The sequence below is a fragment of the Anomalospiza imberbis genome, chromosome 39, assembly GCF_031753505.1.
Source record: "Anomalospiza imberbis isolate Cuckoo-Finch-1a 21T00152 chromosome 39, ASM3175350v1, whole genome shotgun sequence".
In the NCBI taxonomy this organism is placed as follows: Eukaryota; Metazoa; Chordata; class Aves; order Passeriformes; family Viduidae; genus Anomalospiza; species Anomalospiza imberbis.
In genome coordinates this window covers 1,166,622-1,181,236 of record NC_089719.1, presented here as the reverse complement: position 1 = coordinate 1,181,236, position 14,615 = coordinate 1,166,622, and the positions used below count along the sequence as shown (strand labels likewise).

The window sequence follows — 14,615 nt, the reverse complement described above, 5'->3', positions numbered from 1 at the left end:
GAGGTGAGGGAGGAAGCAGAGCAGGAGAAGAGGTTAAAAAGAGGCCTACACCTATACAGATGTATAAAAAGAGGCCTACACCTATATGCATGTATAAATGTAACTACGGACATCTACAACTATAACTGCACATCTAAAAATGTAAATATATACACCTAAAACTAAAAATAAATTAACTAGACAAATCTCTGTCTATGTAGATAGATAAATGTAACTACATAAATCTATAAAGACAACCACATATATCAATAAATATAACTATACACATCTAGAAATATAACTACAGACAGAGGAATTCTACCTGCCCAATGGTCACAGGCTCTCTGTCTCTTCCTGGCGCACAGGGCAGCCCTCCTGGACAAGTTGATCACACGGGATCTGGGAAGCAAAGGGAACACTGAGACAATACTGGCCCTTGTTCAAGCGCCCCTTGAGCACCAATTGTCCTTCTATCAGGGACATTAAAAGATGGCCTGAAAGGCAGACTCTCACTTGGCAATTTGAAGCCTGCTCTATAAAGAACAGGGATCCTTCCAAGTTTTCAAAATGGAACTGTGTAAAGTATTTAAGTATTCTAATAAAGTCTCAGCACCCACAGTGCAAATGGCACCCACGAGAGCTTGAAACACAGACAGTCCCAGTGACAGAGAGACCACAGTCCTGACTGAAATGGCTGAAGGCTGCTGGGGGCTGAGGTATGAACCAGACTGGGACACCCAGCTTGGTGGCACAACTCCCACAAGGTCAGGTTTATTCCCTGCTCTCTTGCCACAGCAGAGGACTCAGTGCCCAAGCCTCTGGCGAAGCGTGGAGGGCAGGGCTCGGGCAGGTTGTGCATGTGCCTTTGAACTAAAGGCACCAGGAAGCACCAACCCTGCAGACAAGAGCTCAACTCTTCTCGTCTCCCTTCCTGCCCGAGGCAGGCTCAGAGCAGCCGTCTCACACCTCTCTAAACCAACGGGGGCTCTGTCCTTACCAGGCTCCTCGGGCTCTGCGGAACTGTTCTCGCAGCTCTCGGTGCCAGATGAAGTTTCCTCTGCTGCAGCCCGGTTCACAGGCTCCCCTCCTGAAGACTCAGGGGCAACATTCTTATTGCCCTTGAAAGAACAACAGAAAAAAAAGAAAACTAAAGATCATTCAGTATTTTGCTGGACTCACATCAAGGATACAGTTACTCTCCTTCTCCATGTAACAGCGTTCAAAAGCTTTCAGCCCAGCCTCTTCCATTCCCCTCCAATGGGTTACCTGAGCAGAGGGAGACCTTTCAGGCAGGGATCTCCTGATCTCCCGGATCATTTGCTCGACGGCCAAGCCAAGATCCACTGGCGGCAATTGCTCTTCACCAGGTGCATTCCAGGCTGAGCCGGAGGCCGTCGATGCTGCACAACCTGCACTGCCAGGTGGAGCGCTGGGGGCTGAAGTGCCCGAGGTGGCTGCAAGAATCCAAAGACATTGGTCACACTCTACAATGTGGCTCTGGGACACAGATCTCTGTTGCTGCCTTGGATCAACCATCACAGGAAGCAGGCAGGAAAACCAGGCAGAGAATCTTTTGCCTTTCTAGGTGCCCCTTCTAAATAAGCTTGAGAATTTTGGGCCGAGAAGGACAGAGCCTTGTGGAAAAATACTTCAAACAGTCACTTTTCATGACCTTTTGGGGAAAAGCAAGGCTACAACTCTTTTCCTACCTCGCGGGTCGTAGGCTGGGGGCTGCTGCTCCCTGTGGAGCTGCTGGAAGCTGCAGGGCTGGATCCTGAGCACCTCCCGGTCGATGGGAGGCAGCTGCCCCCCGTAGAGCTGCTGGAAGCAGCTGCGAGGCCCCTCCCGCCCGAGCGGCAGCAGCGGCTCCCCGTAGAACCCGAAGAAGCCGCAGGGCGGGATCCGTAGCAGCTCTCGCTCGGCGGGCGGCGGCCGCTCCCCATAGAGCTCCTGGAAGCGGCTCGGCCCCTCCCGCCGGGCCGGCACCGGCCGCTCCCTGTGCAGCAGGTGGAAGCCGCAGGGCGGGCGCCGGGCGAGCAGCGGCCGCTGCCCGGGGGGCGGCTGGAAGCGGCCAGGCCGGGGGCTGCGCAGCTCCCGCCCGTCCGGCAGCGTCCGCTCCCTGTGCAGCAGCAGGAAGCCGCTGGGCGGGCGCCCGGGCGGCAGCGGCGGCCGCTCCCTGGAGAGCGGCTGGAAGCGACTGCGCCCGTCCCGCCCGTGCGGCAGCGGCCGCGCCCCGGGGAGCTGCTGGGAGCCGCGGGGCGGGCGCCTGCGGCCCTCCCGCCCCGCCGCCGGCCGCTGCCTGTTGGCCGCGCTCCGGCGCCTGATGCGGAGCAGGAGGTCGGGGCGGTCGCGGCGAAAGCAGGGGTTGCTGTAGTGGAGCCAAGCCCCGGCATCGCCCGGCGCAGCTGAGCCAACCCGGCCCGGCACCCTGCGGAAGCCGTAGCGGTAGAGCTGGCGCACGAAGCTGCGGAACTGCGTGGCCCTGAAGGTGTGCGGGGCCGGGCCCCGGGCGTCGCCCGGGCTGAGCAGCTCCCGCTCGAAGAGGGAGCGGTGGATGAGCAGCCCCCGGGCCCGGCTGTCCCAGCGCACGGAGCGGACGCGGGGGCTGTTCGCCAGGCGCCACAGCTTGGCGGGGAAGGCGCTGGCTCTGAGCCCGGCGGGCAGCGGCAGCTCCGCCATGGCGCCGCTCGCCGGCTGTCGCCACAACGGCCCCGGCGCAACGGCCGCGGCTGCGCCGGCGGCGCGCGGCCTGAGGGGGGCGCTGCGCTCGGGCCCGCGCGCGCCCAGCCGCACTGGGCGGGGCCGTTCCTGGGCTGTTCTTGTCAGGTGCAGTTCAAAGGCTGCAGGCGCATTGAGGAAGACATTCTACCTATTTGCATCTCCAACCTTTGAAAAGCCCTTGTGTATGAAAAGCTCTGCATCAGCACCAAAAGCTGGTCACAGTGAGACCCAGACGAATTAGCCTCAAGAGCTGCTCTTTGTTCCCTGCTCAGGGCTTGTTCTCTGATTTTGTGTGTCTGCTCCTTCCAGTGCAGGAACACGGGGAAGAGAAATTAGGATGTAAAACAAAGAAGTGGGATCCACAGGCCTGCACCTTGGTAGGTATAATAGATCTGGGATGGCCCCACATTCCTGACAAACTTGATGGGCAAGGCACTGAGGTCACTTTCGTTGCCTTCCCTTCCCCTGCCTCCCCCCTTCAGATAATCAGTTTTCTAGAAAGAGCTTTTTCTTTGTGTAGCATCTGGTACCTCACAACCTCCAACATGACTTGTTTGGAACACGTGAATATTGCTCTTTTCATCAAAACACTAGGAAAGAAGTATTTCAGGCCAATTTTGTAAGTATTTTTGTCAAGGCTTTTATGTTCTTATCTCTACACAGGAGCCCTGAAACATATTATAAAAAAAAATTAAAATGTTAATCATATCTTAAACAAAAATGTTTTGCTTCAAAGCTCCAAACACCAAATCCTTCAACAAATCAGACCTCATCTAAAAGCAAAAATATAAATGGAAAACTGTCAACCACCTAATAACTACTATTAAGCAAGTATTATTTCTGGTGGCTGTCTGAGGAGTTTCTCCCATGTCAAATGCAAAATACGGATTGCTCTGAATTAGTGCATCACCAACTGTGCCTTTTCCCAAAAGACTCAACTTACTGCTGCCCAACAAAGACATGCTATTTTCTCCTTCAGCCACTGCTCCAGCCTGATCCCCTGGGGACAAGAGATTGCTGTGGGTTTCTGTGGGAAGGGGAGTGGCACAGGCACATCAGTGCCTGCAGACTGTGGCAGAGGGGAGGATCTGCTGTGACAGCAGGTGCACGGGAGACTGGAGATGAGGTTTTTTCTTTCTTGTCTAAGACACTGAATTTAGAGAATGTTTTCATAAAGAATACTGTCACCGCTTTACTCTTTTTACCCCAATACTTACTAGTCCTGATAAATGTTAATTATTTCCATACATTCTGTTTCTCGGTGGTTTAATTAAAAGCACAGAGAAACTCAGTTCTTTCAGAAATGAGCTTGAAATAAGCTGTTACTTTAGAACAAACCCAACATTTTCATTGTTTCTTAGTGTTAAAATTATGTCCACCGAGAGAAACTCAGTCACTTCCAAAGTGAGCTTGAAATAAGCTTTTGTTTTAAAACAAAACCAAGACTTTTTTTTTGCTAAGGGAGAACAGGAGTTTCCCAAACTCCTCCGTGGAACTAATACAAATTGTTTGAAGTATCCATTTCCTGCCAGGAGCAGAGGGATGCCAACCTGGGCAGAGTTCACACAAAGCTCATTTCAGTAGAAAGGTGATACAAGAGTGACTGGGGACGGACAGAGGGGCTTTGCAGCTCTGCTGGGGCTGCAAAGTTCAGGCTGCTGTTCACAGCTGTGAAAGGAACTCCTGCTGCTGTAGCCAAGGTGTTTGAAGATGCAGACAGTTTATTCATGAGCCAGGTCCTGGTGCCATGAAGAAGCATCTGTACCCCAAAATCTACCAGCAGCATTACCACATCATTCCTTAGCCAACTTGCTGCCAGAACCTGTAACCCCGGGAGCAATTTCCAGGGAAAGGGGAGCGGGTTCTACTCTCATTCCTTCTAACAGCTCTTACACCATGGCAGGAGCTCTCAGCAGCCCAGGTTCCCCTTGGAAAGGCAGGATGCAGTGCTCCTTCTCACTTCTCAGGATTCCTCATCATTTACAAGGCTTTACTCATATATTCTGAATGTTTTCCCCAAGATAATGAATAGTGTAAGAGCCTGTGATGAACTCCTTTTACTTTGTATCTGGTATTTCCTGCAGGGAGGGGATGGAGGAAGGCAGGAGATTCCATGCTTCAGGGAAGGGACACCCATGAGACAAACCTCTGAGAGGTGCACCTTCCAGGCAAATTTTACTTAAATACTACTGTTTACTTAAACACTACATCCCAGGAAGAAATATCTCAAATCAACAAGTTCCCGTTTTGATTTTAGGAACAGGCTTCAAACCCTCCAAGCACAGGGAGCACCGAGACTCTAAGCCACACCACATCCCTGCCAAAATTCCCAGCAGCCATGACAAAATGGCTGCAGAAATAATGCAGCGTCCTGGCCCTCCTGTTGTGTCAGGAATAAGCTACTGGGGATAGAGCCAAAGGGTCAAAAGTTGTTCTAGCTGAGCATATCTTGAAAGGAGAAGAAGGAAGAGATCAAGTGTCTCTACTGTAGAAGTTTAAAGCTTGTGAGAAATGTTTCCAAGAACTGGACAAAGGATGGGAGAGCAGACAGTACCAGAGGCAGGAGAACCAGAAAAATAAACCAAAGGACAGCTTTAAGAAGAATTTGTACATAACCAGGTCAGTCTTTGTGGTAAAGCTGCAGCAAAGGAACCACTAAAAGCCCTTTTCTGAGAAGGACAATGGCAGCAATGCTTCAGCCTAGGGGAAGGTGAGCACATCAACCAGGGCTTGTCAGTGGAATGCTGTTTTCTAAGGGTCTCCAAGATCTCTCCTTTCTCCTCTGGTGGATATTCAGACGTGTTTGTTTGGGGTAGGGTTTCCTAGTGCACCAGCCCTCGAGGGTTCTTGCCCTGACTCAGGAAGGTGCACAGGTACCTAAGGAATTGCTCCACTGAGTCTACAGATTAATTTCCTTGGTCTCTATTGGGCCTGTTAATTGGGAAACACTTCCCTCCCAGGAGCAGTGCCATTCCTTGATGGGACTTAATTAGCATCCAAAGCAGAGCCCTCAAATAAAGCTCTCACTAATCTCTGCTGCAGCTCAGCTTCCATCCCACCAAGGCAGCACTTCAGCTGCACGTTCCCGCCTTGGCAGTGTGAAAGCAAGGGATGGGAAACTTCCTCTCAGGCACAAAGAGCACACAAAAACTGAGGGCATGACCAAGGGACAGGGCCAAGAAAGGAAGCAAGATCCAGAGTGTATTTCTTTGGAGACCCTGAAGGCTCCTCCCAGAAGACACTGCAGCTCAGGCAGCAGAAGCTGAGAGGGAGGGAAGGAGGCTGGCTCAGCACCAGCAGGGGCTCTGAGAGGGCCTCAGCCGATGTAGATCCTGTGGGAGTCGTTGGCCCCGAAGGCCGCGTTGCACTTGGGGCACTTGCGCTGCCGCGTGTCGTAGCACGTCTTCACACACTCGAAGCAAAAGACGTGGAAGCACCTGGTGAGCACCGCGTCTTTCTTGAGCATGTTGCAGCATGGGCATGTCAGGCAGGCCTGCAACACAGACACACACACACAGACACACACAGACACAGACACACAGACACACACACACAGACACACACAGACACACACACAGACACACACACACACACAGACACACAGACACACAGACACACACACAGACACACAGACACACACAGACAAACAGACACACACACACACAGACACACAGACACACACACACAGAGACACACACACTCACAGACACACACACACAGAGCTGTGAGGGGCCCTGCAGCCCAGCTGCAGTGCTCAGAGATGTCTCAACATGTAGGTACTTCCATTCCTCAGAAGGACAAGGTGGTTTCTCCAGTGCCAGAGTACAGACGAGAGATGTCAGACACTGAAAGTGTGCCTACACACCTTCTGACTAAAGTAAAAAGGGAAGCTGACGGACACAGACACTCACCTTGTAATCCTTGATTTCCTCCATCAGGATCTCATCACAGCTGGGAACCATGTCAGGCTTCTTTGTGGTCTCCAGCTTCCTGCGCAACCTAGAAATATCTTCCTGCAGAAAAACAGGAGACCAAGCGAAGGAGCAGTACATTCTGTGTCAGCTTCTTCAGGGACCAAAGAGAACGTGCACCTGGCTAAGTCATGCCAGCCATAGTTTCATTCCCTATAATCCAAGAGACAACATGATCATCTGATGCCACAAGTATTGTCAGTTATCAGAGGACAAAATCTGAAAGAGCCAAGACCCGATGAAGCCAAAGTCAAAGTGAAACTGGATACCAAGAGCAGTTCAGCTGAAACCCTCTGCAAGCTCAGTGTACAAGGAGAAGGACACTAAAGCAGACAGATCTTGAAGGATTGTGCATAGGGTATATACCTCAGCCCTTTTGAGGTTGAACAACTCCTTCTCTCTAGTTGCTGTGTTTTCCACAATCTCCTCCTGAAAATCATGTAACTTCTTCTGAGCCAGCTCTAGCTGGGCCTTCAGATCATCTGTAAGCTGGGCTGTATCCATGGCCTGAGAAAGAAAACCAGTATATAAGGACCAAACACAGAAGAACAGCTCTGGTGGTCTCTAGTCCCTTGTTCTTACCTTATTATCAACAAGTTCTAATCATTTAGCTTCAAGATTCCTTTGGGCAGAGCCAAACCTTGGCACACTGCAAGGCACATCTCTTACGAAAACACCAATGATCATCCAATTCTCTTCTTAACCTATTTTCAGCCTTCCAGCTTCCGTGTCTTCTCTATTAAAGTGTTCAGAGGCAGTTCTATCGCTGTACTAGACAGAACTGCACAATACCTAATTCTAACAATCTCTCTTCACCAGTTCTCTTCTGACTTTATAACCAAGTGCCCTTAATACCACAAGTTGTCCTATTAAACACAGGTCACTGCTGAATTCTCCCCAGCTCCTCTTCACAGGGATATTCCTGCTTTCCTTTCTGCCTGTTTTAATGTAATTTCTGCATTTCTACTAAAACTTAACAACAAAGGCAGCATCAGCTCTAAGCTTAGACTTATTTTACTGGTAACACTGGTTACTTTACTCGTCTTAGGCATTTGTTGAAAGTGTTCACATTCCCCAGCTGTATTTCCTTTTGCTTATCCCATCTTTGCTACAAAAGCTTTGACCCCAGTTCATCTGGCTGCTGTCTCTCTCTTCACCACAGGTTATACAGAAAAACATATGACCTGCTTCTCCTTATCAAAGGAAAACATCAGTCTCCAGTACTTTAATCATAATTCTCTCCAGGACTCCTCAGCCTTCTGATATACTCATCCAAAAGCAGGGAATACCAGGTTCTCTAATCCCAGTGAGAGCTCAGAGCCTTCCATGCCTCCCACAAGGCATGAGCTCCACCTCACAACCCAAGAGGAAACGAAGGCATCACTCACCTTGCGTTTGCTCATCTCCAGGGCCTGTGTTCGCAGACCCAGCTCCTTCTCTCCCGTTCCAATGCTGCTCTGCAGTAAGTGTTCCTTCTCCTCCAGCTTACGTACAACCTGCAGCTGGGCATCCACCTTGGGAAGGGAGACAGAGGGAACAGAAGGAATTAATGTATGCTCTGTGGGTCTTCAGAGCTGTCATTCGAGCTGCAGGCTAAAACTACCCCTGCTTCCCCATCACCAGGGAGCACACATTCAGCTTGCCTTTTTCTCCCTGAAGAGCTGTGCCTGTATCCAAAGAGCTGTACCCAGATCTCTATGGTCAACACTTTAAAGCTCAGCAGCCAAATATTTGCAACAAAGATTTCTTAATTTTTGGACAGCGGCTTAAAGACTTGCTGCAAGGCAGCGAACAGTTCCACAGTGGTTCCAAGGACAACAGGATACAGAGTCATAGAATGGCCTGGATTGGAAGGGACCTTAAAGATCATCTAGTCCCAGCCTCCCTGGGATAACTTCCTCTAGGGCATGTGTTGTAGATGTCGGTGAACCCAATGGGAAGAATGATGATGTCTGACTTAGTTCAGAAGGCTGAACGATTTCTTTATTATAATTATGCTATGATACATTAATATACTATATAAAAGAGGATACTAAAAACTACATGCTACTCTCTCTATCATATCTCACTCCCTCACAACTCGTGACCCTGTTCTCCAGAGTCCAGACACAGGTGGATCCAACTGGCCATCAGGCCCAAACAATCCACCGTGATCCAACCAGGCATTCGCTCTAGGTAAACAATTCTCCAAACACATTCCACAAGAGAAAAACAAGGAGAAGAAATAGAAACTGTTTTCTCTTTCACTTCTCTCTGTGCACCTTTATAAAAATCCTGAGAGAGAGAGAAATGTGCTTGCCCCATTTTGGGGTCTCTGCTGAGGTGTGCAGGGATCCCTCACGAGGCACACAGGGATATTTCTGGCCTCTCCTAAGGTGTGCAGGGATCCCTCATGAGCTGTGCATCAGGGTAAATGTGAAGGTTTTTTTTTACTCTTCTCAGCACAGCAAAGGGACACTTGGCCAAGGTTTTGCAAGGTTCCTGTCTTTGAGCCGGATCTGGCTATCCCAATATCCCAGCTCTGGCTATACCAATATCCCAGCTCTGTCTATCCCAGTATCCTGGCTCTGGCTATCCCAATGTTCCAGCTCTGGCTATCCCCATATCCCAGCTCTGGCTATCCCAATGTCCCAGCTCTGGCTATCCCAATATCCCAACTCTGCCTATCCCAATGTCCCGGCTCTGGCTGTCCCAATATCCTGGCTCTGGCTATCCCAATATCTCAGCTCTGGCTGTCCCAGTGTCCCGGCTCTGGCTGTCCCAATATCCCAGCTCTGGCTATCTCAATATCCTGGCTCTGGCTGTCCCAGTGTCCCGGCTCTGGCTATCCCATTGTCCCAGCTCTGCCTATCCCAATATCCCGGCTCTGGCTATCTCAGTATCCCGGCTCTGGCTATCCCAATGTCCTGGCTGGCAGAGCTGGGAAGGAGGTTCAGAGGCTCAGAGCCAAGGAAAGGGGTGCAGGGACTGGGAGAGCTGGGATGGGGTGTCCAGGGAATCCTGTGCCCAGGAAAGGGGGTGCCAGGGCTCCTGAGTGTGAGGAAAGGAGGGGCTGGGGGCTGGGAAAGGCAGGAATTGGGGCCCAGGGGTCCCTGGTCAGGGTAAAGGGTGGGGCTGGGGGCTGGGAGAGGTGGGGGGCCGGGAACAGGTTGTGTTGGTGCCGGATAAGGGGGTGCAGGGGGGTCTCAGTGCCGGGCAAAGGGATAAAAGGGTGTGTCAGTTCTCAGGAATGGGGGTGCAGGGGGGTCTCAGGGTCACAGAAATGGGGGGCAGGGATGTGGAGAGGTAGAAGGGAGTTCCAGGGGGTCCTTAAGCCCAGGAAAGGGGAGTCCAGAGTTTCCCAAAAAGGGGGAACCAGGAAGGGGACACCCAGGGTGTCCGGGAAGGGGGAGTTCAGGGGGTCTCTGGTTTTGCACAAAGGTCGGGCTGGGGGCTGGCACAGGCAGCAGTTGGGGTCCAAGGCGTTCCAGGGTGTCCCAGGGCCAAGCCCAGGGGAAGTCTGGAGGCTGGGAGCCATGGGATGGCGGGGAAAAGGGGAGCAGGGGGCCCTGATGTCCGGAAATGGGGGATTCAGGGGTGTCATAAATGAATGATCCAATTTATTAATTAAAGAAAATTGATTAAATTGTCCAAATATAAATTTAGAGAATAACAACGAAAAGCCACTATCAAAAAAGGTCAGTGCCGAGCCCGGGATCAGCGCTGGGTGAGACACAGGCTTGACCACTGCAGCATAGGGTCCCCTATGTTCACCCCGACTGTTCTGTCCGAGCGATTTTCATACAGTTTTTCTTGCCTGAGGCAAAGTCCATTTCTTTTTTTCTGGGCTGCACCTATTCATGTGGAGTTCCTTCACTGTGGCAAGTTGAACAGAACCCGTCCGATGTGTTCCTGGAGTTCGGTATTCAGATGTATCTCCCTGATGGTTCTGGTTATCTCACTCTCAGGTACTTACCATGTGTTCCTCATCCGCCACATCCATTCGTTTGCAAATTAGGTGCTTTTCTCCCTGCTGCCAGCTGCGGTTTTGAAATACTGTGAAGCAACCTTCCCGCCCCCGGCTGGGGTGCTTAAAAAAACTTACAGAATATTTCTTACCAATATAACATATTTCATACATCTATTTCTCACAAGCACGAATTATCTAAAATACACATAACAATACGTATTTTATATAAATACATTAATTCGTGCTTTTCTCTTAAAAACTTTACATTTTTATTTTTAGCTACCTGTGAATTTTCCCTTGAACCCATGTAACTATTCCATACTCTACTTATTTGGTGCTCTTAACAACTCTTAATTTTTTTTTTTTAGATTTTGTACCTTTATTTTACGCTTCCTGTGGTATTTCTTGATACATCCTATAACCAACCCTTTTTTCTTTTATTGTCTGGCTCCATCCCCTCTTTATTTCTTGAGAAGCAGAATGTCCTATCATATTGCAGACAGACCCCAGCGCTCTCCTGCCTGTGACACCCCAGTGGTGACAGCCCCAGCGTTCCCCTGTCTGTGACACCCCAACACTGACAGCCCCAGCGTTCCCCTGTCTGTAACACCCCAACACTGACAGCCCCAGCGTGCCCTCCCTGAAGAGGCTCCAAGGGAAGTGTCCCGAGCCTACGTCCAGCCAATGGAACTGACCGGCCACTGACCAGCCTGGCCTGGGCTGGTGTGGATTCCTCTGCAGACAGCTCGGGGAAGGTGTAAGAGGCCGTCTGAAGCCCCCACATTTGCCTACCAATTGCCATGAGGAGAAACCCCTTCCCTCACTACAGTTCCGGCTTGGAGAGAGCGGCAGTGCAGGTGCAGCTGCTGCACCGTTACGTTAGCTGTTCCGAACAAGGCCTGGCAAGGACTCGGCAAGGAGTTGGCAAGGACCTGGCATGAACCCAGCAAGGAACGGCCTACTGCATATTTGCCCACTCTCCTCCTGAAGCCGAATGAACTTTTGGGGTGTCCCTAGTGGTCCCTCACTGAAGACCTCGCATCTGCCCCGTTACCACTGTGACAGACGGATGGAGATGGAAAACCCTCCTCCCAAGGACTGAGACTGAGACCCCTACCACAGGGAGTGGGGAAACCACTAATGACACGACCTGTTCTTCTTCAGTCATTCCAATGGACTTATTCTTCATTGTGTTCGTCCTGCCTTGGTGGTTTCAGTGGACTCACCTGTTCCCCCACAGCAATCACAATAGACTCTCATTGTCCTACATGTTCCCCCGTCTTTCCTCTGTGGACTATAACTGTGAGGATCTCGCCTGTGTTGGTAGCTATTCCCATCCCCCTCTTTTCTCTCTCTCTCTCTCTCTCTATCCTTTTATCTCCTTTCTGATCCCCACTATTGCATTTACTGTTTTGGCCCTTAATAAAGGTCGTGATTAACTGATAGTCCCTTGTTGTTTGCCTTATTGCACTTTTGAGATTGGTGAAAAGAACCATCGCGACACCCCGCACAAGCGGATCGTGACAGATGGCCAGGGTGTCAGACCCAGCCAGCAGGGGTTTAGCAGGGGCAGGTCGTGTCTGACCAACCTGGTCTCCTTTTATGACCAGGTGACCTTCCTGGTGGATGCAGGAAAGGCTGTGGATGTGTCTGTTTGGACTCCAGCAAGGCCTTTGACACTGTCTCCCACAGTACACTCCTGGAAAAGCTGCAGCCCACGGCTGGGCCAGGAGCACTCTGTGCTGGGTTCAGAACTGGCTGGATGGCCGGCCCAGAGAGTGGTGGTGAGCGGTGCTGCATCCAGCTGGGGACAGTCACCAGTGCTGTCCCTCAGGGCTCTGTGCTGGGCCAGCTCTGTTCAATATTTTTATTGACGACATGGATGAGGGGATTGAGGCTTTCATTAGTAAATCTGCAGTTGACACTAAGCTGGGAGCGTGTGTCCATCTGTTGGAAGGTAGGAGGGCTCTGCAGGGACACCTGGAACAGCTGGATAGATGGCAGAGTTCAATAAGTTTAAATTTAATAAATCCATGTGCCAAGTCCTGCATTTTGGCCACAATAACCCCCTGCAATGCTCTAGGCTGGGGACAGCGTGGCTGGACAGTGCCCAGGCAGAAAGGGACCTGGAGGCACTGGTCGACAGCAGGCTGGACATGAGCCAGCAGTGTGCCCAGGTGGCCAAGAAGGCCAATGGCTCCTGGCCTGGATCAGGAATGGTGTGGCCAGCATGGGTTTAACTTATGATCTTGAAGGTCTCTTCCAACCCAGTAATTCTGTGATTCAGTGATTCTGTGACATCACAGAGCAGGCTGTGACATCACAGAATGCCTGTATGACATCTCAGAGCAAGCTGTGAGGTCAAAGAGTGTGCTGTGACATTATAGAGTGGCTGTGTTCCATCACTGAAGGTGTTGTGACATCACAGGGTGGGTCTGTGAGCCCACAGAGGTGCTGTGTGACATGTTAAGTGAGTTCTGCCATCACAGAGCAGGCTGTAACATCACAGAGGAGGTTGTGATGCCACAAAGACAGCTGTGACATTACAGGCTGGCAGTGTGACATCACAGAATGGGCTGTGAGGCCACAGAGAAGACTCTGTCATCATAGAAAAGGGCTCTGTGACATCACAGAGCAGCTGTGTGATGTCACAGAGAAGGCTGAGACAATACAGAGTGGGTTGTGACATCACAGAGCTGACTGAGAAATCACAGAGCAGGCTGTGACATCACAGCGAGGCTGCATAACATCACAAAGGTAGAGCTGTGGCACCATAGAGCTGGCTGTGACATCACAGGCTGGGCTGTGACATCTCAGGGCAGATTTTGTGACATCACAGAGCATACTGGGACCTGAAAGAGCAGGCTGTGACATCGCAGGGCACCAGTATGAAATCAGAGGTGGCCTGCTACATCTCAGAGTGGGCTGTGTGCATTACAGGGGCTGTGTGACACCACAGGGGTTCTGTGACATCACAGGGGCTGTGTGAGGTCACTGAGGAGGTCACTCCACCCCAGCCCCCCCTCCCAGTTCCCCCAGAGAAGTCCAACGCTGCTCGTGCACAACGGGGTCCCCTGTCCCCCGGGTCCCCCCGCCCCTGGCGCCGCAGCCTCCCCCAGAGGATGTTTGTCATGGTTTGACACTGGCGCAATGCCAGCGCCTCCATGAAAATGTACCTTTTTAAATAATTGCTGTGAGATGTGATCAGGAACAGAGCAGAGCAGGCCCAAACTTAGAAAGAACTTTCTTTCCCAAAGGAAAGAACTTTATTAAACTACTACTACTATAAAAACTACAAACACTAAATCCTGGATGAAGATTTTCCAAAACACCCCTCCTCCTCCCACCTAATTTCTAAACAAACTCAACAGTGAGACACCACCCAGAATCTTGATCAAGTTGTTACCCTTCAGATATCCAAATACTCAATCTTTCAAGGGAGACGGGAGTCTCTCTTGTGCCACAGACTCCCCAGGAAACACAATTGCCACCCTTGTGTTTCCATGCCACACATGGCAACCGCCCGGAGAAAATCTGCCATGGTGACACTCTCCTTTCCATGTCACAGTGCTCTCACCACCGTGCATGGACAGACTGCTCACAGGGCTCCTTTAAGGATGCTTTGCCATGGACCAAAAGAGACAACAGTTCAGTTTCTCATTTTGGGACTACAGTCCCCCCCATTTTCCCCTGGGGCTGAGGGTCCAAGAACAGAGGTCTTCTTCTCCTCTTCTTCTTCCTTGAAGATAGAGGGCTTCTCCACACCTTCTCCAGCTCTCCTCTGTTCTCTCTACTCCTCTGCTGGTAATCACTGAAACAGGTCTCCTGGCACACCAACGCACCACCCTAAGTGCAGCTTCTGTTAGGAGAATTTGGTTCAGTCTATGGCTAACAAGAGAAGTCCAGCCACAAGCCACTCCATCATCTCCTTCCAACTCGAGAATTTCTTCTTCCATCATCTCGGATCCCAGACTGTCTCTCTTCTACTTCAAATC

General features: G+C 51.0%; 1 protein-coding gene across 1 annotated transcript; it reads right to left on the bottom strand.

Annotated features, from left to right (window-relative positions):
- Positions 1–5,515: 5,515 nt before the first annotated feature.
- Positions 5,516–7,172, bottom strand: LOC137464209 (E3 ubiquitin-protein ligase BRE1A-like). Its single transcript, XM_068175518.1, has 2 exons — positions 6,612–7,172; positions 5,516–6,193 (listed from the first exon to the last, which is right to left on the bottom strand). The coding sequence occupies exons 1-2, from the start codon at positions 6,750–6,752 to the stop codon at positions 6,017–6,019; spliced, it is 318 nt and encodes a 105-aa protein (XP_068031619.1). The 5' UTR covers positions 6,753–7,172; the 3' UTR covers positions 5,516–6,016.
- Positions 7,173–14,615: the final 7,443 nt, after the last annotated feature.